This window comes from Odontesthes bonariensis, chromosome 15, assembly GCF_027942865.1.
Source record: "Odontesthes bonariensis isolate fOdoBon6 chromosome 15, fOdoBon6.hap1, whole genome shotgun sequence".
In the NCBI taxonomy this organism is placed as follows: Eukaryota; Metazoa; Chordata; class Actinopteri; order Atheriniformes; family Atherinopsidae; genus Odontesthes; species Odontesthes bonariensis.
In genome coordinates, this window is record NC_134520.1 from 14345010 (window position 1) to 14370202 (window position 25193).

General features: G+C 40.9%; 2 protein-coding genes across 3 annotated transcripts in view; both read left to right on the forward strand.

Moving 5' to 3' along the window:
• yjefn3 (YjeF N-terminal domain containing 3) overlaps positions 1–2741 on the forward strand; it is a 47428-nt gene extending 44687 nt beyond the window's left edge. For both annotated transcript variants that reach the window (XM_075485103.1, XM_075485102.1), the window contains 3 exons: positions 35–148; positions 1617–1767; positions 2011–2741. In XM_075485103.1, the coding sequence (XP_075341218.1) occupies positions 35–148; positions 1617–1767; positions 2011–2207 (462 nt within the window). In that variant the 3' untranslated portion in view covers positions 2208–2741. The remainder of the gene's footprint in view (positions 1–34; positions 149–1616; positions 1768–2010) is intronic.
• Positions 2742–8060: 5319 nt separating this feature from the next.
• cilp2 (cartilage intermediate layer protein 2) lies at positions 8061–25109 on the forward strand. Its single transcript, XM_075485104.1, has 10 exons — positions 8061–8309; positions 15501–15578; positions 16316–16585; positions 16728–16910; positions 17766–17921; positions 18012–18329; positions 18701–18809; positions 19026–19183; positions 20615–23043; positions 23130–25109. The coding sequence occupies exons 1-9, from the start codon at positions 8246–8248 to the stop codon at positions 23029–23031; spliced, it is 3753 nt and encodes a 1250-aa protein (XP_075341219.1). The 5' UTR covers positions 8061–8245; the 3' UTR covers positions 23032–23043; positions 23130–25109.
• Positions 25110–25193: the final 84 nt, after the last annotated feature.

Consider the following 25193-nt stretch of genomic DNA (forward strand, 5'->3'; position numbering starts at 1 on the left):
CTGTCATTTTCCTGTGTTGCCGAATGGGGTGCAGGACTATGAGCCAACCATCTACCACCCAAAACGCTCCCCTCACAGTCTCCACCAGGATTTCACGGTTCAGTGTGAGAAGATGGACATCCCCTTCCTCTCCTATCTCCCCACAGAGGTCAGAGGCATTTTTACGGAGTGACACATTTTACAAGAGCTTCAGTCATATTGTTGCAGGCTGTAAACTTTGATTGAAATCACTTTTGTTTCACTTCTACCACAGTCACATCCGTGTGGATGTTAGCGCTAGTAAGCTGTGATGTAACACAATCTGTCTGCCACTGCAGCTGTAGCCCGCTAATTAAGTCTTATTTGCTTTATCTTTAAAAGTGTAAAAATCAGCGAGTTTTTTTTAAAAAGGGTTCATGTGCTGGAGTTCTCCTTTGCTTGCAATTTAATTGCTGATTGTCTGACAACTACTACTGGAAATATAACATTTTAATTGGTGAGCTTTGAGGCGGTTCTGTTTTTGTTACTTTTTGACAGCTAAACTTTTCTCCTTCTCTTTAGCCTTCCTGCTAAGAAAAATTAATTGTCTGTTTTGGTAAAAATGCCAAAATGTTGTGCTCCTTTCTGTTACTTTGTCAGATAGTGATACGTTTTGGTTTTGGTTTTCAGTCTCTTTTTAATTGACTGAAAGTTTACTGATGAAACATTTTACTGCCTTTCAGTTGGTGTAAAGAATACTCTGCGGCCTTGTATGCACAAACATGGGTTAGGGTTGGGGGGTAGGGTTAGGCTTAGGGAAATCAGAGTTTTTTCCTACGCGTTTGTGTCTTTTGCTCATATACAAAAGTAGTTTTTGGCAGGAAATCTTATTGGAAAACACCTGCTAGGGTGAAGACGTTCACTTACTTACTGACTGCAATGGTTATGTGTGGACTGTGAAATCAGGGTTTTTGGCTTGCAATGTTGGATGTGCTGACATCTCCTTAGTTTAATGTCGAAGCACTACTCTCCTCATTGTTTGTAAGGCAGTGGCAGACCAGACCAAAACTGCGCCAGTGGTAACCTGGCTAACAAGACCTTTTATATGTCAGCACATAGATGGGCAGATGCTCGCTGACTATGTCGATTTACAAAGGTGTCAGAATGCGTTTTCAAGTAAAAAATGAAGTTACAGAACCAGATGCCAACGTCTCTGGTTTTGGACCAGACCTGGTCCGTACTATAAGTGTTGGGACAACTTTAACTGCAATTGATTTTGCTTAAAAATGGCAAGAGAATGTTCACATGTCCAGGACATCTCTGTTGCATTTCACTGAGCTACTTTGCCTGTCCAGGCAAGGAAACCGTTAAGAGGTCACCAGTCAGTTCTGTCTTCAAAGTTGTATCTGCACAGTCAACAGTCACAGTGTCAGTGATTTTAATGTGAAAGGAGATTTTTGCAAACAGTGCTGTGCGATTGTGGTTACATTTTTGGGAACAGAGGAAGGAAAATACACCTGTGTATGTGTTTACTTAGCCTCTGTTTTCTAAGCAAATTTCAGCAGCATTTATGATTATGAAGAGTGACTGGGTAAATTGTGCTGGTAGAATTTTGTTTATCATTAATGCTGAGATTTTTTTTTTTTTTTTTTTTTCAGGTGCAGCTCATAAATGATGCCTACAACCTAGTGATTGATGCCATGCTGGGCCCCGAGGCAGACTGTTCCAACATTAAGGAACCATATTCTGGTATTCTGGTCACCTTAAAGCAAGTCAAGACTCCCATTGCCAGTGTGGATGTGCCCTCAGGTAAGTTTCCAACACAGTGTAGCTATCAGACTTAAAGCTAACTAACAAGTCAAGATAAATGAGCCACAAGGCAGACCCCAGGAGTCCTGGCTCCCAAAGAGGAGTTTTCCAAGTATGCATGCACACATGGAGAATAAATCTTGTGCTACTTGTCAGCTAAGTGAGAGCTCACTGAACTTCAAATACACCACCTGTTGAAAACAGCACAAAAGGGAATAAAAGGCTAATTTTTCTCTTCTGCAGGTTGGGATGCTGAAGAACCCAGTCAGGATGGGATAAACCCAGAAGTTCTCATCTCACTTACAGCACCAAAGAAGTGTGCTATGAATTTCTCTGGCAAGCATTTCCTGGCTGGACGCTTCCTGCCCTATGACATTCAGAAAAAATATGAGCTTAATCTCCCAGACTACCCAGGCACAGACTGTCTCATAGAATTGTAACACTTGGATACGTAAGAGCTAGTGTGGCCACTCTTCCCTTGTTTGCATTTTATAGATTGTTTCCGTGATTTAAAGTTATCATCTCAATTGTTTAGATCTGGATACACATTACCCAGATTTGCTGTTGAGCTACCGTAGAATGATGATATTTAGAAGCCGTGGCTTGAGTCGTGTCTGTTTAGGGCATGAGGAGTTTAGTGTGAGTCGACTTGTTGAAGCTGTAGCATTACACTGTTTCCGATTTCCAGAGTCCGCAAAGAAAGATTTAATTTACAAGATGCCAATCACAGGAATTGTTTTTCCCCAAAAATACTCCTAATGTTCTAATGCTTTTATGTTCTCATGCTCGCCTTGCATCTATGTTACTACTTAAGTGTGCTGCTAAAATGACGTGGTGAAGGTTGGCGATTTAAAGTTCAATCCTTTGTCTGTTTTTGTTTTTCTTCTTTTGTTTGTTTCAGTTACCTCATTTGCTTTTTACAAAAGACCCAAACAGTTCTTGTTGTCTAATTAAAAAAAGTTTAGATTCGGAAATTGCAAAGTGTCTTTTTTTGTCTTTACTAAAAGAGGCCCTAACAACAATGATTAAGGATGACTTAAAGGTGCACTCGTGAATATTTTCCGGCTCAGCTCACTTGTAGCAACGTCATCATTGCTGTTTTAATCAGCTTGATGAAAAGCTTTCCTCAGCAATCAATAGAACCAAACAAACAAAAAAAGAGCTAAAATAAGAGCTAATGTTGAATATTTGGTGTTTAGAAGCTAAACTCAATTACAGTAGCTTTAATACAGTACAAATAGATACATGTTATTCTTTTTGTTTTAGCTTATAGAGCCCTTACATGCCAATGCTTGTTCTATAATATTTACTATTCCTGTGATATCCAAAGCTGGAGCAAAAGTAAGGCCACTAATTAATCTGATAACGCCGCCTCAACAGGCTTTGTACAGAAGCACCTCTGTTAAACCATGGCCGCTAAGCACCAAGTCACCCAGCTTTAAAATAAGCACGTCACAAGCAGTTAGGCTTCTAAGATGAGCACACACTGATACATCTGTTTACAGGCTCCCAACTGGATCCGATTTAGTAATGAAGGCCAGAAGCAGGTGTGACCAGATTATAATCAGCAGGAGGGGAAGGTCTCTTATTAGTGAGCTCAGCGCTGTGGCTTTCATTGAGAATGACTTAGACCGAGGTTTCTGGGGTGTTTATGGATGAGGTCATGTTTATTTATACAAGCACAGGAGCTTCTTCAGCATAATAATGCACTAATGCTCAGCGTGTGTGCGCGCACATGTGTGAGTGGGTGCAGCAAGTCAGTGAAAAGGAATGTTGATGTGTTTTTCACTCGGTGGTATTAACTCTATCGGAAGCGAACTGAAAAGGGTTTTAGAAATATGTCCGAGCTCTCAGTGGTGCTGTCTGTCATGCCTGTCCAAACCTCATCAGGAAACGACGAGTTGACCCCACTCTGTCCTTTTGTGCTTTTTAAGAGAGCAGAGAGTAAGGAGTTGTGGAGTCGTCGTTGGCCGAGAGAGTTAAACAGTTGTAACTGACATCAGCACTTGTAGTGGTGTTCGGTGAGGGACTGTGCGACGTGGAAAGTAAATTCTGTCATACAGCTGAGCGGAGTTTACAACAGTGAGCAACTCCGAGAAATGACCGGATGATTAATCCCGTTTGAACATCACAATATAAAGTATGATAAAAGGTTCCAGTGTTTTTTCATTGTGATAAATATCAGTTTTAAGGAAGCCAAATCATAGAATGTTTCATGTTCAAAAGTATTTTCTGACTGTTGCTGATGTTTAGTTATTTCTTTCATTTACTGTTGTTTGTATTTAGGGCATAACGCATAGAAACAATACAAAGCAGTTACAGTAAAAAAGCATTGAATTTACAGAAAATTTGCCAGTGAGCACCTAGCAGCCAAGATGTATATATACATTAATGGATACGCATAAAATATGGTTTTAGATATGATCAGAGATAAAAAGTGACTTATCTTTTTTAATAAAAGTAAAAGTATGTAGGTAAAACTGAATAATTCTTATCAGCACAATGATTTCTGCTTTAACATATCCCGAGGGAAGTATATATTATAAAATGATCAGCTGGAGTTTGTATAACTGTATATAACTGGCACTTTATATATGCTGAGTCATGTGCCTAATATTATTGTTGTTTTGCTTCCACGGTTTGTTTTTGCTGTTTCGGCTCGTCTATGCTTTTATGTTAGTGTTTTAATGAATCAAGCTTAGTTTCTCTTCAACCTCCTGCTTCAGGTCTGCTTTTTGGGTCCATTCGTCCTCCACCACTCGTGACACATACACCTTTCCCGCCAATGTTGTGGAACACCTGTGCCTCCTCCTTTTAGTGACTATTACAACTATTTTAGATACAGAATTGCCGACTGCTGTTAACACAAAGCTTTGTAAAGCACTCTCCATGATTCATTTGAATACTCCATCCTCAATATTTATTCTGTAAAAGGGAAACTCCCACAAATGCATATATAACTGCGCCAGGCACAAAAATCACTGTGTGACGGGGGCTAATTTAGCAAATACTGACTTTTCTAACCATTCGTAAATATCTGCTCTTTTGTCTGTAACAATGTTTGGGTGGGTGGAACGTAACAAAGTAAAATTCACATGGCCTGATACAAGGTTATACATGTAAAAGATTGCATTCTCATCAGAATTATTGTGGTTAATTAGTTTAGACTGCTGGTTCCAAAACCTAGGACTTAGAATGAAACATTTCAGAAAGAATGTGATGATTTATGGGAGACGATAGAAAGAGAAAGTTCTAATACACAAATATGGAAACATTTTGTGAACCTCTGGCAGCTTGTCTTAAATTTAACAAAGGTTTTCAACCAGTCACAACTTAATAGGTTGTAAACACTTTATTAGTCTTATACACTGTGTTTTACCTTGTAAATTCACCTGATCACATCACTAATTTTGAAAGTAATTATTAGATCTGATCAGATAAAGGCAGCATGAAGCACCCAACTGGTCTCCGCATTGTTGCCGTGCCAGAGAACTTTGACTCTCTGCTGTACTGGAATTAACATGATGTCTATCCTTAGCACAATGTCCCACTATTACATGTGGAAATAAAATGCACTATTTATGGACCATTTCTGCTTATGTCACTCCTGATTTAGCCTGTCTGTCATTCATTTATTTTCAATGTCCCGCTCCAGCAGACCCAGATCCCTTAACAACTCATTTGTTTTCCTGAAAATTGGCTGGAGCGTATCTCAGGTGAACATTGGGTGAGAGGAGGGGTACATGCGGACGTGTGGCTAGTTGAAACAAACTTTCATGACCTCAATATTATGACCTGGTGCCTGCTTCGTGAACTTCCTCCTCATTCAGTGATGTGCCAATGAGTCCTTATCCTCCACTAAGCACTTCCTCAAAGTCTCCTCCATTTCTGCAAAACTCATTCTGCTACCCTCACACTGTAAAGAACAATCAGCAATAAAATATTGATCAGAGCTGCTGCCTCTTGCTCACTCAGTATCAAATCATAGACTATTCACATAATGTGCAGCAACCACTCGCACTTGTTTTATTTTCAACGCCACACCGGTGGGTCTGTCTGCCCAGGGAAGAGAGGCAGTCTATCCCTGGACTCATCTCTCAGAAGGCGGTTGTGTGAGAAGCCTGACTTGGTGTGCTGCCACCTCTCCAGAAAAAAAGCCTGCTTCGAATGGTGTGCCACAGACACTGTGTATTTTTCCAGGAAAACAGTAGACATAGCCTGGAAATACAGACAATTTGCAGGATGGCTTTGCTTGTGGTTTTACTCCTGGTGCCATTAATCGCAAATAAGAGTGGGACAGAAAAAAAAAAACTAATAAAACTAAAATAAATTTACCAACATGTCCTGTCATATTTGCGGTGTGTGCCAGATCAATGGCTGGAATAGGGTCAGGCTTCATAACAAGTTTTGGGCCAAATTCAAGAGCAGGAAAGAGAGGTGTCATCACTCCCTGGGGACGACACCGCTCTAAATCACTTTCCCAGTCAGCCAGAACAGACAGCTGCTGCAGGGAACCTCAGCTGGTGGAGGACTATCTGCCACGGCATGAAATATTAAATTCACTGAATTCATCAGACTTGCAACCGCGTACTCAAAATATCTCTCATATAAATGTCTGGGACAAAGTCACACTTAATAACTGGTTTAGTAGTAGAACCAAGCCAATAATGGGTCAAATGTGTGAAATGACTTTCTGAAAAATAAAGACTGAAACACCTGCGTACTCTCTGGTATTTTTCATGGAACGCTGCAATCTCTCCAAACAAACTGAATCAACAAGTGCAATAGTTTAATATCATTGACACGAAGACACGAAGGCTCATGAAATTTGATTTCATGATATCACTGTGATAAATTGCTATTGACCCACCAAGCTAGTAGTTAGGATTTGTTGGTGCCGGTCCCTCCAGATTTCTTTCCAGAACATTTAGGCTGTCTGACCTCACCTCTCTAAGGTTAAGGGTGATGCTCTGCAGATTCAAAGCAGAACTCCTCAGCCATAGTGTAGATGGCTAATTTTGCTTATAATATATCTTGTTACACATAAAATACCCATACAAACACATAAACAAAGTGAAAATGATTTTATTGCAAGAGGACTTGAAAGCCTTTGTCGGCACATATCAGTGTGCATTTTTTCTACCAACCCACAAACATTTTGTGAAGATCTATCAATCTGAATCCAGGGATTCCTGGGTGCCTTTCAAAAGGACCGATCATCTTGAAAGCGGTTCACTGAGAGTCTGTTGTTTTCTAACCTTTTGTTTTATTATAAGCCAAATGGGACATCTGAAAAAAACTAAACAAAAACTAAAATAAATAAAAAGCTGAATTTAATTGTTAAAGTGTTTTTCATTTCTATGGCTTTTACAAGCAATGCGCATGCTATAAATGAATGAACTCAAGTACATTGCAGCTCATGAGCACGTCCCATGTCTGTGCTCTGACGACTGCTTTCTGCATGGCATGCCATATGACGCCACTTCCACTCTTTGGCAATGCATCACCCTGCAATCAACAACTGTTAAAAAGTTACAAAACTGAACCAGAAGTTGAACCAGAGGGAGAGCAGCATCTGGCACTGTCCTGTGTAAGCAGAGGAGATAAAGAAACAGAGAGAGAAACAGCAAGCCAGAGGGGGGATGGTAAAGCATGTGACATTGTAAGGAAAATCTTAAAAAACAAACAAGAAAAACTTCACTTACACAGAATAAGCTGTTAACAAGAAGCAGTCTTGGTTTGTTGTAATCAATGAGAAATAAATTAAACTAGTTCTATATGTTCGTGGTGCGATCCAGAGCAAAATGAATGGAGTTCTTCAAGCCTCCGGAAGTACAGAATGCTAGTCCATATTTGACAAGATGCACACAGAGACCAGAATAGAGATTTAAAGAAGGAAAAACACTCATGCACACACACACCTGCTCGGTGAATAAATATAACAACACTGTTGCAAAGGAGGGTCCCGATAACCCACCGGAGAAAAAAAAACAATGGTGCTGTAAATAAGTCGGAAGTGATGAGATATAACATGGAAGAATGGGGAAACACCTTCTTATTTTCAGTAACCACAGTCACATACACACACTCCCTCTCCATTTCCCCATGAGTGTGTTAGTCTTTCCCCTTCCACCCCCACCAGACCCTCACCTTTTTTGGACGATGATATGGGGGACCCAGATGTTACATCTCACTGGCCAATGGTGAGGAGAGAGGGGCTGGATTGGTGTGCACTCCTGATGCCCCTTCTTTTAAAAAGCTCCTGTGTCCAACTCAGCCACTAAACTCACATGAGGAGGAGCAGTGGGAAGACTCTGCTTGACCAGCAGCATCACTCACACCTGAGGAACTGCAGCGACTACAGTCAGCTGTGCCTGAGAGCTGAGGAACCGGCCATTTGTTTCTACCTAAGTTTGCATCAATGCTGTAGGAGATCAGAGAGGAACGAAGATCATCTGCCACTGAGAGCGTCAGCACGATGTTGGAATTAAGAAATCTGGCACTTCTGCTGTCTTTTCTGGCCTCTGTGGCTCTGGGTCAAGGTAGGTGAAGACCATTGATTGAGATGTTATCATAATAAAGTTTAAAAACGGATGCCAGGACAGCACAACCACAGGAAAGTTTTAGTATTAGTACTGTATTCATTTTAGTATGAATTGTATGCTGAGTTTATTTTTCATCCCTCATGTGATTTTTATCTCATCACTTAAGAAATGAAAGTCAGTTTGGCTAGTCTCGCATGTACAATGCGAATGCCACCAACTGTAATGGCATCCGTCTGAGAATGCCAGCAGGACTGCTTGAAACAAATGACAGGAGGTGAGCTCATGCGATAAGAGCAAATACGCACGTGAACTTGAATTACTCATGTTGTGGGGATATGAATCTGTACTCGGAGAGACACTGCAGAGAAAAAAGAAATAGAAGGAAGACTTTGTTGAGTGGTAGGTCTAGGTGAGTAGTGGTTATGGTAAATCTTAAAATGAAGTTATTTTAAGTCTTTCACAGCAATAGTACCTGACTGTGTGGGTTGTTTTGATACTCCATCTCATTAGCTCTTAATTGCTCGTGTTAAGACACCAGCACGTTTCACCACCATGATGATTAACAACATATGGGGAAGGATGAGGGGGTAATGAAAGCTCTCCCTGTGGTGTAGTTTACCCACACAAAAAGCTCTGCTGATGACAGTTAAAGAGCTGTTAGTGACCAAAGATTCTGGCGGTGCATGCTTTGTTTCTGTAAGCCCGAGCTGCTGGACAGTAGCTGCCACTACAACCCAGTCATGAGGAGAAATATGTTGCCACATTGCTTTTCTAGAAGACATAGACATGTATATTATCCATTTCTCATTTACACCATGCCTCTCTCACAGGAGGCCTTCTTCGTGAGAAATGTGCCTCAGCCTCCTCTGACTTCTGTGATTTGACAAAGAGCCTGTTTGACTGTGCATTTCGAACACATATTGCTAAATTGATCTCAGCTTTCAGAGCTGGTTAAGAGTCAGGAATACGTGCTTCTTCCACATTACAAGTTCTTCCCTCCAAGTTTTGCACTCATAATCCTTTGGAGCTTCCTGAGTGACACCAGCAGTTTTTCCAAGACTGTCACTTTATGTCCACCTTACATCTGGTTCACATAAATTTTTTTTTTCCAAGTTAAGGAGCTGGCAGTTCATAAAGGCAATCACGTGTGAATACACCTTAATAGTCTCCATATCTTGCTGGGCGCTGAGGCCTCACAGTCATAAATGTCTGACAGAGGCTTTATGCCATTTACTGATGAGTAAATCACAAGATTAGAGGACAGGGAAAGTAGATTTATAAATGGTGATTCATATTGAATCTGACTGAGCAGAACACTCTGAACCTAAAATGGATTGTAAAATTTAACGTGTCATGCCACGCTCCTTCAGCAGTACATCAACATCATGCAGGAAGGTGGGGCACTTTTTGGCCTTATTTCACTCTCAAACGCTGTGCCAGCAGTCCCTAAAGATATAAATCCAGTCACCTTGGTAACAAGGTGCAATAATCACAAACTCAGTGGCCCACTTTTCCACCTGCCGGCTTTGTGCTTGCCTAAATGAGCAAATGGAATAAAAAGAGGAGTAAAGAGCACAGGTAAAATGACTTTACCGTCCCATTTTCCCTCTGTCAAAATGCCCAGCATGTCACTCTTTCCTTTTCCCTTTTTGATGACTATCTCAGCTCCCCCCTCACAGCCCTCAGTCCACCGCTACAGTATAGACAGCATGTCTCCATCTGTCTGTTCGTCTTCATCTGTTCGCCTTTTGTTTCTAATCTGTCTCCCTCAGGTATTTCTTACAAATACTTTCCCCACCCTTTTTCGTTTCTGTCTCTCCCTCACTTCATCAACCTCTGTCCTGGCTTTGTTCTCTGTCCCTCTCTCCAAACACCTTAAACCTCACAGATTTATGAGCTATTTTCCTATTTTAAGGTGGCAGCTGTTGCTGAATGCCCACGGTAGGTCAGGGAGGAGCACTGTGTTTTTACCATCCCTTCACATGAATCTTCCAGTCTTCCCTTCTTCTCTGTTTGTATAATATCAATCAGACACCAGGGTTGGTTCTCCAGATGCTGACCACTGTCTACTCCAAACACAGAGATGTCTGGCCAGCTGACTTTAATGACTGAGACGGGGACCACAATGGATCAAAGGGAAAGGCGCATATTTCCATTAGTGACAACCTCCAAGCCATATCACATCTTTATTTTCTCTTCCTTTTCTACTTTCTTTGTATTAATGCGTACACACACACATGCCAAGAAATTATTCATTGCAGGACTAATCACCTGCTTTATATTCAGCTATTTCCAGCTCTTGGCTCTGTACCTGTGCACAGGTGCAGAGGTTCAAGTCAGGACTTCCAGTTATTAAAATGTGGAAATTCAACACTGCCCAACTATTTTTAGTGGCATCAGGGAGACAATGCGGTGCTCCTCAAATATCTTATTTAATGAGGACAAAACCCTTGTTATACATTTGTAAATCCTTAAATCATGTGGTTTATCTGCATCATTAGCTAATGTCATGGACAAAATTGAAGATTATAAGTAGCAACAGATGTTTTACAGCTCAGGCAGATTTTCGAGAATGAGGAATGTTGGGGTGAAAAGAGACATAGACCGTAAGATAAAGAGCACAGTCCTCTGAAACCACACACACCTCAACTGAGAAGCTTGCCAAACACATAAACAGCTTCCATATGACATGGCAAGTAGATCATCACATACACAGGCCCACAGAGACACATCCCTCAAATCTGTTTCAGCTAAATTCAAGTGCACACTTCTTCTACAAGCTATGTCAACAAATACTGTACATCTCGGTTCTTTAAGTTAGCGTTGCTTTCTCTGATATGATATGTGACATGAAGCGCCAGACTTTTTCTCCTTCATGTAGGAATCTGTAATTTCATAAACAGAATCCAGACCCTTATATTTAAGCCTTGTCCATCTGCCAACATACATCTGGCACAGCCATACCGCCTGAATATGAGCAAAACCATTCTGGGTGCAATTTCATAAAGTCCTTCATTTTCCCCTCATTCCTGTCCTCAGCAGCTTTTTTTTTTTTTTTTAAATAAATCTAATTATGATCTGGCAAAAACAGAAAACTGCCCCACAGAAAGTGAGTGAGGGCAAAGCTGCCATTTGCAAAGCCATTGGTGCTTATTAATAGCAGAATTTCCTTTGTGCAGCCGGGCTAAAACACCAATTGTGCTTCAGAATTAACCACCATGACGTAGATTGTCATTTCCAAAGCTAAATAAGACACAGTCAGTTGTCACAACAGATGCATGGTGAGTAAAAATGGCCAGAAAGGCAGTGCTCAATGAAAAGTAATCCAGTAGCTATGAATCAGACGTATATTTGAAGCTCACCTTCAGGAACCTGTCATGTGTGACTAAGGGGCAAGAGGCAGTTTTACCCCATTGGTGCTACTGTAATGCATTAGTTCCAAGGTTCGTGGTTTATGTGGGTCATGGTGAAGTTGGGTAAGGATACCAGAGATTTCTGTGACGTGAACATAAACAAATGTCTTTCCTAAATGACTAATGCTGTTGTTTTTTGGACAGCCTCTCTTTTCAACCAAAACCAGAACTGCTCTCTAAACATAACCAAGTACACCAAAATAAACACTAAAACATGCTGTAGCGAAGTCACTGTCATAGAGTTGATTTGCAATGGAAAGACTAATGTTGTTCTTCTAATAGGTCCTTCTGGTCAGAAAAAGCCTCAGTGAATCAATTGGACTGTGGAAAAACAACAAACATTAGCTGTGAAAGAGATTTCTCACAAACTCAGAGAAGCACACACTAACGAGGACAAATGAGACACGCTGTGCCATCAAGGACAGATTTTTCTAAGCAGAAAATAGAGGAAATCCTGAGTTCTAACCTTGCTCCCTTTGGCTTGAGGAAAATGTGTTATTGCTTCTTGATGAGGTGAATTCATTCACATACCAGCCACATGAAGCAGTGCCCCAATAAAATCCCTTAGCCTTTAAAAATTCATAAAGTGTTAATATGCCACTGAAAAACACAATGAGCTCTGTGAGCAGGGCCTGCTCACGCCTGCCACAACTGAGGTCACTGCTCCAACATGTGCCTTTTGCTGTAGCTAATCTGAGTTTCCTGTTTTAACTTTCTAAAACCATTAGACACCTCGTAAAACTGGATGACTTGTTTGCTATTTGGTTTTCATTGTGAAACATCTTAAAATGATAATCAGGAGCCAAAGGCTCTGCTGTGAATTGGCTTTTTTTTTGGTGTGAAAGAGAGGTAAAGTGTAAGAGGAGCAGAAATACGGCTTCAGAATTTCTTGGAAACGAATTGATGCACCTCAGAGGGGTATGGGTCTTTTAATTAGTCGCAGGAAAGGGATTTAAATGCTAATAGATATCAAAATGATCATTTGTTTAGAGTAATATCAAAAGATGTCGACGAGCAGGCATAACACGCCCTAACTGCTTTTAAAAAGTACAAGCCTAAAGAGGAAAAAGTTGGGATGATATGAAAAATCTTGAAAAGAAAGAAACAGTAAAGCGTTTACTATTTTGTAGAGTTGCCATTCTAACATTGAGGATACAAGCTAATGAAGTATCTCAGGTGTGATTTTGTTCTCTTCCTCTTGCAAACACATCACATTACTTTCATTGTTGTTGCATTTTCCTTTCAATATTCTCCAAACAATCTAGTGTTGACAGGTCAGGGCTGCCAGCAGCCCAGGTCAGTACCTGTACCCTTTTCTTTTGTAGCCATGCTATTGTAATGTTGCAGAATGTGCTCTTGCATTTTTCTGTTGAGAAATGCATGGACGTCCCTGTAAAAGATTCCCTGTACACTTTTATGCATGAATGCTGCCATCATAGATGTGAAAACTAGCTTTTGGACCTGTTGCTGGAAGCTTTTGGATTGTCCTTTTCATCTTTGGTCTGGAACACTCAGTGTCCAATGCTTTCAGAAAGATCTTAAACTCTGATTGACCACAATACGCATGTTCGCTGTGTGATGGCCCATCTCAGATGCCTGAGAGCCTGAAGAAGTCTTGACAGTTTTTTTTTTTGCACAGTAAAGTTTCACAGGGCATTTGTTAATGTAACTACGTAATGTAGTGCTTGACAGAGGTTTGCCAAAGTTTTCCATTTCCCATGCCGTTATATCGGCGTCCATGTAAGGCTTGCATCCTTGTCCTTTACACACTGAAACTTCTGCCTGATTCCTTGCATTTCTTAATTATGTTAAAACAAGACATTTGCAAACCCTTTACAGTCAATCTTTTAGGAACATAGTTTTTAACAGTCTAAGATTTTCTCACACATATGTTGACTGTCTGGAGTTCTCCTGCTTCCTCCTCAAAAACTACTTTTGTACCTAATAATGATTACATTCCTGCTTCACAGTACCTGTTTTGAAATAATCATGATTCCTTTATCATTATCATTATCATTTTTTTTTTTTTTTTACCTCATTACTAGATCCCCCAACCGAAGTAAAAAAAAAATGGATGCAAATCAACCACATACTTGAAATTGACAAAATATGTTGGCTTAAACTGTCTGTAATGAAATGAAAATTTAAGTGAATGTAAGAATTTTTTTCCACACCATCCAAGCTTTTTTTTTCTCTTTAATTGCATAAAAGGAGACTGATGGGAAAACTATTTGATTTGACTCACTAAACTAAATCCGCAGGCAGGGCCACATCTGTTCAACAGATCAGTGTGAAAGCATTTGATTGTGGTTTTCAAGTCATCCCAGCGTACTGGAGACCCAAAGCCAATATGGAAATCTTGCAATGGGCTTTTTATAAGCAAGGGGCATAAAGATCAACAACAATGATGGTCACCTGGCTGTCTATGTTAGCCTAAAATAAATGTCACGTATTTTTGGATGGTTGGTCTTTCTTCTGTTGAGTTACAACCTTTCTTTTGCTAAATCTATCAAGAAATATAAACAAAACTTTAAAGGTTGAAAGAAAAGAGCTGGCATTACAATAAAGACTTGAAGTCTGCTGTAAAACCAGCAGGAACTGGGATCCTGGGAGCTGGGATTCTCTTCTCATAAACTTAACAGTGCTCGTGCAGATCCATAGACACACACACACACACACACACGCACACACACGCACACACACACACACACACGCACACACACACACACACACACACACACACACACACACACACACACACACACACACACACACACACACACACAAACACACACACACACACACACACTAAGGCGACATGAGCTACTTTGTGTCTGTCTTAGACCATGACATTTATTTTTTCCGCACAGCCAAAGTGAGATGAAATGCCAAGCAAACAACTGACGTATTTCAAAACATCAAAAATTAGTAGTGGAAGAAAATGAATCATTACGCTTCAAAGCAGGAGGAAAAATGTCACGGAGACTGTTTAATACATCTAAGAGCCAAGAATACAATGAATGTCACATCTAATATTTTTCTCTTTCTTATAAGGCAACATTTGTTTCCATCCTATTTTCACTGTGCAACAGCAGGGTATGAAGCTCCTGCATGTGCTGTAAGAGTGACTCAGTGATGCAAGCATGCAATGTTCATAAAGTTAACTTACTGAATAGTCATATGTAGCTAAAATTGAAAGATTGAAATTGTGTGTACGTGAGGGTCTGTGAGTGTTGAAGTGAGCTTTTCTGGCTTGACCCCTGCTTCCCAGACGACTCTGAGTGCACTGATTTGTCTCAGCTGGAGCTTGATTTGCAGCAGAGGCTGCTTACGAATGCACTGAGGGGATAAAGGAGATCAGAGGAGAACAAGAGGTGTGACAAAGAACGTAGATGGAGAGGATGTTCAAGTGAATAGGGTTTGGATGGGGCTGCTGAGGCAGGAGATGAGAGAGGAGCCGTGGGAGATGAAGAAGAGTGGAAATACAGGAAGAGAGAGGAGTGATAGGTAGAGACAGAGAAGAATAGAATATTACGTTTTTAGCCATTCTGTGGTGATCAGCAGCCCAGAGGCCTGGACGTTGTATCACTATCATAAAAAAATCAATGTGTGACAAAATGGAACAAAATAAAAATGAAAGAGAAAATCCTTTTTGCCTCGACGATCTAAACATGATCAGACTGCACTAATGTGATGTCAAGACACAGTAAAAGCAATCTCACAGTATTCAGTTGTTTTTTTGTATCAAAGTGTTGTGTTTTCTTACTGTGTGCAGGGTCTGTGAGGACCAGGGACCTGTCAGACAGGAGCAGAAGAGTGGCCTTAAACACCTTCACTGACACACAGACAACAGGTACTCCGCCAGACACTGTATGGTTTTCATTATTCTGCAGTTGGGGGCAGTTTTGTGACAATGGCAGTTATTGCTATTTGATAAGCTGATTTCGTGGGCTTATCATTATAAATGACAGCTGCAGCAGCATCTGTGGCTGTGAGTTACTGATTTCGGAGATAAACAAAGTAAGATAACTGGAAGCCTTTTCACCTTGAATTTAAAAAGATGGATTTTGCCACTAAATGGACCATCTCTAATCATCTAAAAAGCAGCTGTATTACTCTGGTTATAGTTTACTCTCTGAGGCATGTTCCTTCCACCAACTCCGTGCTCCTAAAGTGATATATTTTAAGATGCACATCTTTGTGAAAAATACTCCACCTTATGCTGCTAATGGGTCTCTTTTCACTTCAATGATTAATTTTTTCTCATGACGTCGTCGTTCAGGTTTCAGAACATGCCAGAGACTGAAATAAATAGACTCTGTACTTAATCTGTCAAACCAGGGGGGCTTGGAAAGAACTTGGACAAAGCAAAGCTCCCTGGTGTACAAAAAGTCAGTTTCAAATGGCAAACACAGACCTCCTCTTTAAGTCTGGGGCCTATCACTGCTGTTTTCCTCTTTCTTGCTTTGTCGTGATTCTTAACCACAATAACCTCCCTACCCCCTAATATTTCTGGAATTTGGGTACTTTACTTCCTCTTCATCTTTTCTTTTCTGGTCTCACGTTTGGTTTTCCTTCATGTGTCCCCAGGCGTGACCGAATGGACATCTTGGTTCAACATTGACCATCCTGGTGGAAATGGAGACTACGAGCGCCTGGAGGCGATTCGCTTCTACTACAGAGAGAGAGTTTGTGCACGGCCTACAGCCATGGAGGCTCGCACTACAGACTGGGTGGCAGCTGCAGACACTGGAGAAGTGGTCCACTCCAGTTTAGACAAGGGCTTCTGGTGCATCAACAAAGAACAGCCGTATGGCCGCATCTGTTCCAATTACCACGTTCGCTTTCAGTGCCCCCCAGGTAGTCCTGATGGCAGCAGCTCAGGCCTGTGTGAGCTGTCTCACAGATGTTGCCTTTGCTTCTTTGTTCTGTTCAAACTGTGGCACATAATTCCTGGTGTCATCGTTTAGACATCATCCTCCTATCTTTAATGTGTGTTTAGTGCAGAGCTATTGGACTGACTGGAGCGAGTGGGGTCCCTGTTCAACCACGGTTTGCAATGATGTGGGAATCCAGGTTCGCCAAAGGAAATGTGTGAGCGCTCAGTCCATGCCTCTTCTATTCGTTCCAGCGTGTCAGGGGCACCACTCTGAGAGGAGGGAGTGCTCCACCCCTCCATGCACAGGTGATCATCTCAAGATCCATTAACAGCTAAGACATATAAGTAATGTAACTTTCTGACTGACTATAAATATTTCAACTGAACTGAAATGAATGATTTTAATCAGTAAAGTCATTTGTAATTTCTGGACTCCTCGTGGATGTGATCATTTCCAAAATCGGCCCACAACAAATCGATTTTTGTGAATGAGATGTCTTCTAAAAAAAACTAGATCAATAAGCCTTTTAGGATGTAGATCATTATTACAGATGAAATTGTTTCAGTTTACGAGTTCTGACACTGAAAATACCTGGGAGATATTTTTCTACTGTGTGGCAGACTTATTCAGGGTGTTAGTCTAAGTGTTCCAGACTGAGACACTTCAATCAGCAACGTTTTAAATTATGCTGCAATTAGTTTCAAATGCGCACAATACAGTATAATTGCACCACTTAACCCTTCAATGTTCTGCTCAACTTTTTGGTGGAGCACATTTTACTCTCTTTATCTTATCGAAATGTGTGGAAATAAACCTGACTGAGCCACCTCTACTTCTTCCTGTTGAGGTATGTAGGTCAAATGTAAAAAGTGAGAATATTTCGTGCCAGTTCTTTGTAATGTTATTATTGCCCTAAGGAGTTGAAAAATGCAAAGAAATGCTTTTGTATTGCTTTTTTTGCGGTGCAGACATTGAAAGGTTAGATTATTTTTTTGTCCACGCATTGCTCCCATGCACGAGAGTTTGCAATCAACAATTAGAGTTCGCAATCAACAATCAGACCATTAAGTTTGGGTGATTAAACAATGAAACGGTTGATCATGAATGAAATACTGCTACCCTTTCAAATGTACCTTTCTTGTGTAATCTTGCGTGATTAGCCAAGTGGAGTCCATGGGGTCGCTGGGGGATGTGTTCAGCGAGCTGTGGTGGTGGTCGCAGGACTAGAAGACGGACCTGTGTCAGGACCTCATTAACAGTGCACTGTAAAGGACGACCTGTTGATGTACAGAAGTGTGGGAAGAGACCATGTCCTGGTATGCAAAGCCTTACTGTAAATGATGTAATATTTCATTTTGGTGTCTCCATCAGCCTTCATGTATGTCTCTTTGGCTCTCTCACAACAGTCCAATGCCAGCGTGTGTGCACGGAAGGTCGTCCCAGTGAGGACTGCAGCCGATGTGTGTGTGAGGGCCACGTGCTGCATGGGGCTGTCCGCAGTGTGACTGGAGTCCCTGTGGAAGGAGCAAGTGTGGCTCTGGCAAGCCATCCTAAAGATGTCCATGCTCATACGGACGCAAAAGGAGAGTTCAGGCTCGCGGGAGTCTGCTCCTCGAGCTCGACATTGATCAACATCAGGAAGGAGAAGTTTGCCCCCATCACCATCTCTACCTACAGTAACGCTACGGGGTTGTCCTGGTTACAGGCTGTCCTCAGATCAGCTGGTGAGATTTGTTTGTAATTAAATTCCGATGGATTATTATTTGAGAAAGCAGCCTGATTTCTCATTGCTTTCCCTTCATCAATCACACTCGCTGACTCGAAAAGAAAAGTGACAACTCCATAGCAGTCGGAGCTTTTGCAAGACCTCGAATAGTCCGACCACTATCATGGTTAAATGGAAACCAAATATAGATGTACCTGTGCTGCTTTTGAAAGGGTAATTCTCTCAAAAATCTTTTTCCAGAAGCGCAGAGATCAGTGTGAAAATAAGGTGCAACACCTGACTGAGTCTTATGAGCTTTCTACACCCCGCCTCAACATTCCTACATATCAGAGTAAGGCATACTGGATTTGTGTCTTTTTGCTTCCACAGAAAAGCCATACATTGTGAAGCACCCAGAGGACAAAGTGCGTTTCGAGGGAGGACGGGTGTTGTTGTGTTGCACAGCAACAGGATCACCAGCACCTGAAAAATACTACTGGTGAGATAATGATGTTGACACAGTATTAAGCATAGTAGATCTATAACACCCAGAAATAAGTAGAATAGTAGTGGTTATTTTTTTTTATGTTTCTGTAACTGCTTTCTGTACAGTAAGTTTATCAAAGCTTTGCTCTAAAAAAATATATATTATTTAGTTGAATAAATAAAACTTTATGCTCTCAATGTTTCTTCATTTCTGTAAACATTTATCAAGGTACCACAATGGAACTCTGCTGGACAGGAAGGTGTACAAGTATGAGGAGGACCTTGCACTTCGGGATCTAAAACTAGAGCAGTCAGGAGAGTATTACTGCAAAACCAGCAGCCCTGCAGGCAGCATCAAGTCATCCCCAGCCCGCCTTACTGTGATCGGTATGTACAGAAACATCTCGTTAAGAAAAGCCTCATAAACTATTTATAGAACACACGAAAACCCTATTTTGTTTTAGTTGAAAGCTTGTTTTCAGAGCCAAAATCTCAAGTTCTAAAAAGCTACAATTTGTCTTCATCAGCCTCGAGAGAAAATAATTTACTATGATGACAGAAAGCGGCTCAAAGGGATTATCGCTCAGGAAGGCTTCTATTCCAATGCGTTTGACAATGACATATGTAGTCTTCCACAGGTTCAAGTAAAACCACTGACAAAAAGCAAACAACCACAAATCGCTTGACTGTATAAAGAGCAGCTGCTGCTCAGATTGAATACATGCTTAAGAAGAATGTCAGTGCTCAGCTCCAACCAAACCATCCATGAGACGTGTCCATGCATCAAAAAAAGAATCAAACAAAACCACAGTGTGCTACAGCTAAAGTTAGTTCACAGACTGATTGAAAAAAGAATCAAAAGAAAATAAGAAATATCAGGACAATCTGGCTGCGCCTGGAGAAATAAGCTTTTATTATGTTTACATTGGTTAAAACAACTTTCCAAAAAACATATTCTTACTGTATGAGATGGCTCTGGACACCGTTAAACCTCAAGCCCAATTTCTCAAGAAAACCCAGAGTTAAGATGAAACCAAAGATAGTCAAGTCATTTTGCCCTCATTTTCTGTCTCGGTCAGACAAATGTGTTTTCATGTCCATGGTGGAGAGCTACATGGTGGTTATATTCTCTAGGCGCTTGTTAGTAAAAAAACAGATTAACAAACAGGATTTAAATGGAGTGGCTCTGAAGTGATTTTCCTCGGGCAACAGACAAATCCCTGCACTCCAAAAGTCATTATAGTCGGAGACACTGCATGCGAGAGCAACACCTGCACCAAACGATGTCGTTCTGTTTGAGCTTGATAGTTTCTTTTTTCCATCCTAAATTTTGGATAAGCCTAAAATGAGCTGATTGAACTGATAAAAATGTTTTAACCACAGATCCTTGTGATGACTGGAGCTCATATTGTTCTTGATTAATGGAAACCTATATCCTTTTGGTAAAAACACCCACAGTAATGACATTTTTTGCAAATTGCACTGATCCACATGTCTGCGATTTTCGACTTACTTGGAGGTTGTGGAGCTTAACAAGAAAGCATGACTACAAGCTCAACCAAAATATTATCAACATTAATTATCCAGCAAATGTCTAGGTGAACAGTCATTAGTTCTTCCAATAAAATGTTATAAATCTATGTGCAATATCCTAGAACCGAGTAATTTGAACATGATAAGTACATTTCTAAAACCAAAGGAGTATCACAATGGCATTTCACTCAGAAATAGCAATCTCTATTCAGTAGATGGCATATTTTGAAACAATAGCTTACAATAATAACTATAACTTAATTCAGTTTATTGTCTAATTCACAGCAAAAGAAACACCAGCATGCAATTCTTCTCCTGAAACGCACCTCATCAGACTACCAGTGGACTGCATTCAACCCGAATCTGACTCCATGTACTACAATGCTGGCCGCTGCCCTCACAACAGATGTGTTGGTTCCTTAGACTTTGATATGCGTTGCCGAGATGGAGAGGGGTTCTGCTGTGGGGTCCAGCAGATGGAGAGTCGAATCATTGACTGTGGTAGCTATAGCCTCCCAATCCGGGCTGTGACACAGTGCAGTTGTAAGAAGTGCGTACAGCCCACTGTGCTGGTTCGTGGCAGGGTGGTCACAGCTGACAATGATGAGCCTCTTCGTTTTGGGCATATCTACATTGGTAAAGAAAGAGTGGGCACCACTGGATACCAAGGAGGCTTCACTCTGCAAATTACTCCTGACACGCAAAGATTAGTGGTCAATTTTGTTGACCCAACTCAGAGGTTTCTGGATACTCCAAAGGTGTTTATCTTTGACAAGAAAGGTGGATCAATCTATCATGATGTAAAAGTGATGAGAAAGAAGACACCAATTGATATCAAAGCAGGAGAGACCAATTTTATTGACCTGGGAGAAATTAAAGGCGAAGATCCTATAGGGCAGTTGGTCATTCCTCCCAACTCTTTCCATAAAGACAATGGAGAAATCTACGAGGGGACTGTGAAAGCCAGTGTTACATTCATTGACCCAAGAAACATCACAACAGCAGCTGCAACCCCTGGTGACCTGAACTTTGTGGATGATGAGGGTGACATGCTCCCTTTGAGGACCTATGGCATGTTTTCTGTGGACTTCAGAGATGAGACTAATAAGGAGGTGCTTGGAGCTGGAGCAGTCCAAGTCCTGCTTGACACACAACATGTTAAAATGGAGGAGCACATTCCCAAAATGAAGCTGTGGTCATTAAACCCAGACACTGGGGTTTGGGAGGAGGAGAGTGACTTCTCTTACAGCACAACTGCTGCCGGTGGCCGCGGACGGAGCAAGCGCGAGGAGCGCACATTTCTCATTGGCAACATGGAGATCAGAGAACGTAGGCTCTTCAATTTAGATGTGCCTGAAAACAGGCGCTGCTATGTCAAAGTCCGTGCATACATGAGTGACAAATTTCTGCCTACTGAACAGTTGGAGGGTGTTGTAATCAGTCTGATAAACTTGGAGCCCAAACCTGGCTATTCGTCTAATCCCAGAGCATGGGGCCGTTTTGACAGTGTCATAACTGGGTCCAATGGAGCCTGTTTACCAGCTTTTTGTGATGCCATGAGGCCTGATGCTTACACAGCTTATGTCACAGCAATGCTAGGTGGAGAGGAGCTGGAGGCGGCTCCTTCCTCCCCAAAGATGAATCCAAACATCATTGGAGTGTCTCAGCCATATCTCGATAAAATAGACTACCAGCGTTCAGACCATGAGGATCCAGCTCTGAAGAAAACAGCTTTCAGAATCAACCTTGCAAAGCCTAACCAAAACAATCTTGATGAGACCAATGGACCAATTTATCCATATCAGAATTTGATTGCTTGTGAAAATGCCCCCGTGGATGCAAATCATTTTAGATTTTTTAGAGTGGAAAAGGACAAGTATGAATACAACGTTGTTCCCTTCGAGGAGAATGACTTAACGACCTGGACAGGAGACTACCTGTCCTGGTGGCCAAACCCCCAGGAGTTCAGAGCATGCTTCTTGAAAGTTAAAATTCATGGACAGAGAGAAGTGATGGTCAGGTCAAGGAATATGGGAGGAACACACCCAGAGACAAAGGGGAAACTTTATGGCATTAGAGACATTCGCAGTACCCGAGACATGCGAGAGGCCAACACCTCAGCTGCTTGTGTTGAATTCAAATGTAGTGGCATGTTGTTTGATCAAGCCAAGGTGGACAGATCCCTGATATCAGTGCTTCCACAGGGCAATTGTCGCAGGATCAGTACCAACAGCCTCTTGCAGGAGTATCTCATTAAACATCCACCAGTTGCTCAAAACAATGAGTCACATGCATTCACCATGTTGGCACCTGTCGATCCTTTAGGACACAACTATGGCATCTACACTGTTACAGACCAAAACCCCAGAGTGGCAAAGGAGATCGCTATTGGGCGCTGCTTTGATGGTACCTCAGATGGTTTCTCCAGGGAGATGAAGTCAGATTCTGGAGTGGCACTGACCTACAGTTGTCCACAGAGAAAAATTAACAGGGAAAGCCTCTTCCAGCGACTGCAGACCAACCCAAGTCAGACACTGTCTCAGATGGCGAGGGACATGAGGGAGTTGGACGGTCTGCAAGTGCAGAGATCATCCACCCAGGTGGTGGCTTCTCCTTTAGAACAGCAGGGCAGGACCCAAAGTCGCAGAGTTAGCTCTACAACCAGGAGGAGAGCGTCCGTCCGAGCACAGCAGCGTCAATAGAAGCTCAAAGAAGTAGGTGTAAAAGGGATAATTTGATTCATGTTTACATTGGCCGTGATATGAGAATGGTTTATATGTTCTTTCTTTTTCCTTTTTAGGTCCTTAGCAGAGACTGACAGGATGGCATCAAGTCCAGACAGTAAAAGTTGTTTTTCAGATAAGGAGTATGAATTCCCTCTTGACTATGAAAATCACAAAACTGAGACAGACAGCAAGACACCTATTATTTTGCTAGTAACTTGAAGGATTTGGTATAACTATTTTTACAAACTCCCCGAAAAAGCAAACATTATTTGTTTATTTGTAACTCAGTGACTTACAATAATTTATTTAATTGGCTTTGTTCTTATCTTTCGAATGAATATAAAATATTGGCAGTTGACAATGGAATTTTATAGGGCTTATTTATGGCATCCCACCTTCTGTGACTTCTGTCTATGCTAGAGTTGTCTCAAAACCTTTAAATATTGTAAGTACCACATTTGGTTCCAAACACTTCACTGCTTTCCAATGAACTCATATAAAATGAAATTCTTGTCGTCTGCAGTAGACACTGAGCCCTTTTTCTACAAATAGAAAATTCTCTCCACCAAGTGGAGACATTCAAAACAGACAGTGGGGTGAGGCATGCCACCCAGGGAACAGAGGATATTTTCAGTCAAACTTCTTAATGTTTTTCTTTAGCTTACCAAGTTTGCCAGCTGTAATTCAGCCAAACATCCTTTCACACCTACCTAAATGCACAAGACCAAGATCGCCGCCAAGGCAAGCATGGATCTTACTAGTAGCAGGCAGTTTAATATGAAAATAAGTGATTGCGAGGTATGAAAAAATTTCCCTTTTTCTCTGAACATTCCAAGAAAAGAAAAAGAAAAGACATAAAATCCCTCTACCAAGCAAAATGATATCCAAACTGTGTATTCCTCAGTGTTTCATTTTCACAGCAAGAGGCTCATCCAGGGTTTAAATGAACTATGTTTTTGGTGTTGGCTGATTTGTTTGTGTGCTTTCTTTGTATCTTGAAGTGCAATAACTATAATCAAACTTGAGAATTAGTCGAATTCAGCATGTTTTTAACTATTACAGTACATGTAAAATGCTACTGGTGAATGAAAAAAATCTTTCAGTATACGGTGGTGCTCGAAAGTCTATAAACCCCTTCAGAACTTTCTGTATTTTTGCATAAATATGACTTACAGCACATTTTCTTTCACATGAGTTCTAAAGTAAGATTACAATAAATGTATACATCATAGAAATGATCCAATAATACATGTCAAAAGTATGTGAAAAGTTGCTATTAGAATTGGGTGTGACCCCATTGAGACCAATAATTGAAACCTAATGTTTCAGTAACATTTGATCAATCCTGTATGTCAGCATGGAATCTGATTATGGAAAATTTTGAAGGGTGTACAAACTTTCAAACACCAATGTGTTAAGCAAGTAGTGTGGCTACTGCTTATAGCCTGTAGCTACAGGGAGATCTTGCACATGACTAATTTTATGTGATTTTCAGCCAATAATTCTACTATGTAATCTTCTTTGACTGTTTGAGTCTTTATTGTCTTTTATACTTTGATGCATAATTCAGCACATTTTATGATTTGTGTTCCTCAGTTATTTTCTTTGGTCTTGTGAGAAGGACCTAAATTCCCACCAGATGCTTCTATTTATCAATGAAACATGCGAAATGAAAAAAAAGAGTTACACCTGACTTTATTGGCCATGTTTTGGTAAATCCTGCCTGTGTGACAGTGAAGATATCCATTAATTACCCAAACATCTTTGCAGATATTAACATTGGCAGACTACTACACCATTTTAAGCCAAGTCAGTAATAGTAATAGGTAAATGAATATAGAATAGGTATAGATAATATTTACCTTGCAATGAAAGCTTCAGAACTTGTTTATCATGAGCTTTTGCAGACCCATAGGAGAAGTTGTTGTGGTTAAACCAATTCACATCCAAATCCAAAGGAGACATTGTGGTCCTCAGAGATGCCTGACAAGCAAATTTAAGCCTGGTGCTAATTAGAAAATAAATTTCACATTCTCTTGGGAACTTAAAGTGGTTTGACTTTCAAAACAGCTAATCATGGTCATTTCTAGTTAAGTCACATTCAACTTGGTAATCAACTTTATACTGGGCCCAAGAAT

Coding starts and splice junctions, on each gene's coding strand:
- cilp2 (XM_075485104.1), top strand. CDS start 8,246: ATGTTGGAATTAAGAAATCTGGCACTTCTGCTGTCTTTTCTGGCCTCT. Junction 17,922..18,011: donor TGGGAAGAGACCATGTCCTG/GTATGCAAAGCC, acceptor CTCTCACAACAG/TCCAATGCCAGCGTGTGTGC. Junction 18,330..18,700: donor GGCTGTCCTCAGATCAGCTG/GTGAGATTTGTT, acceptor TTGCTTCCACAG/AAAAGCCATACATTGTGAAG.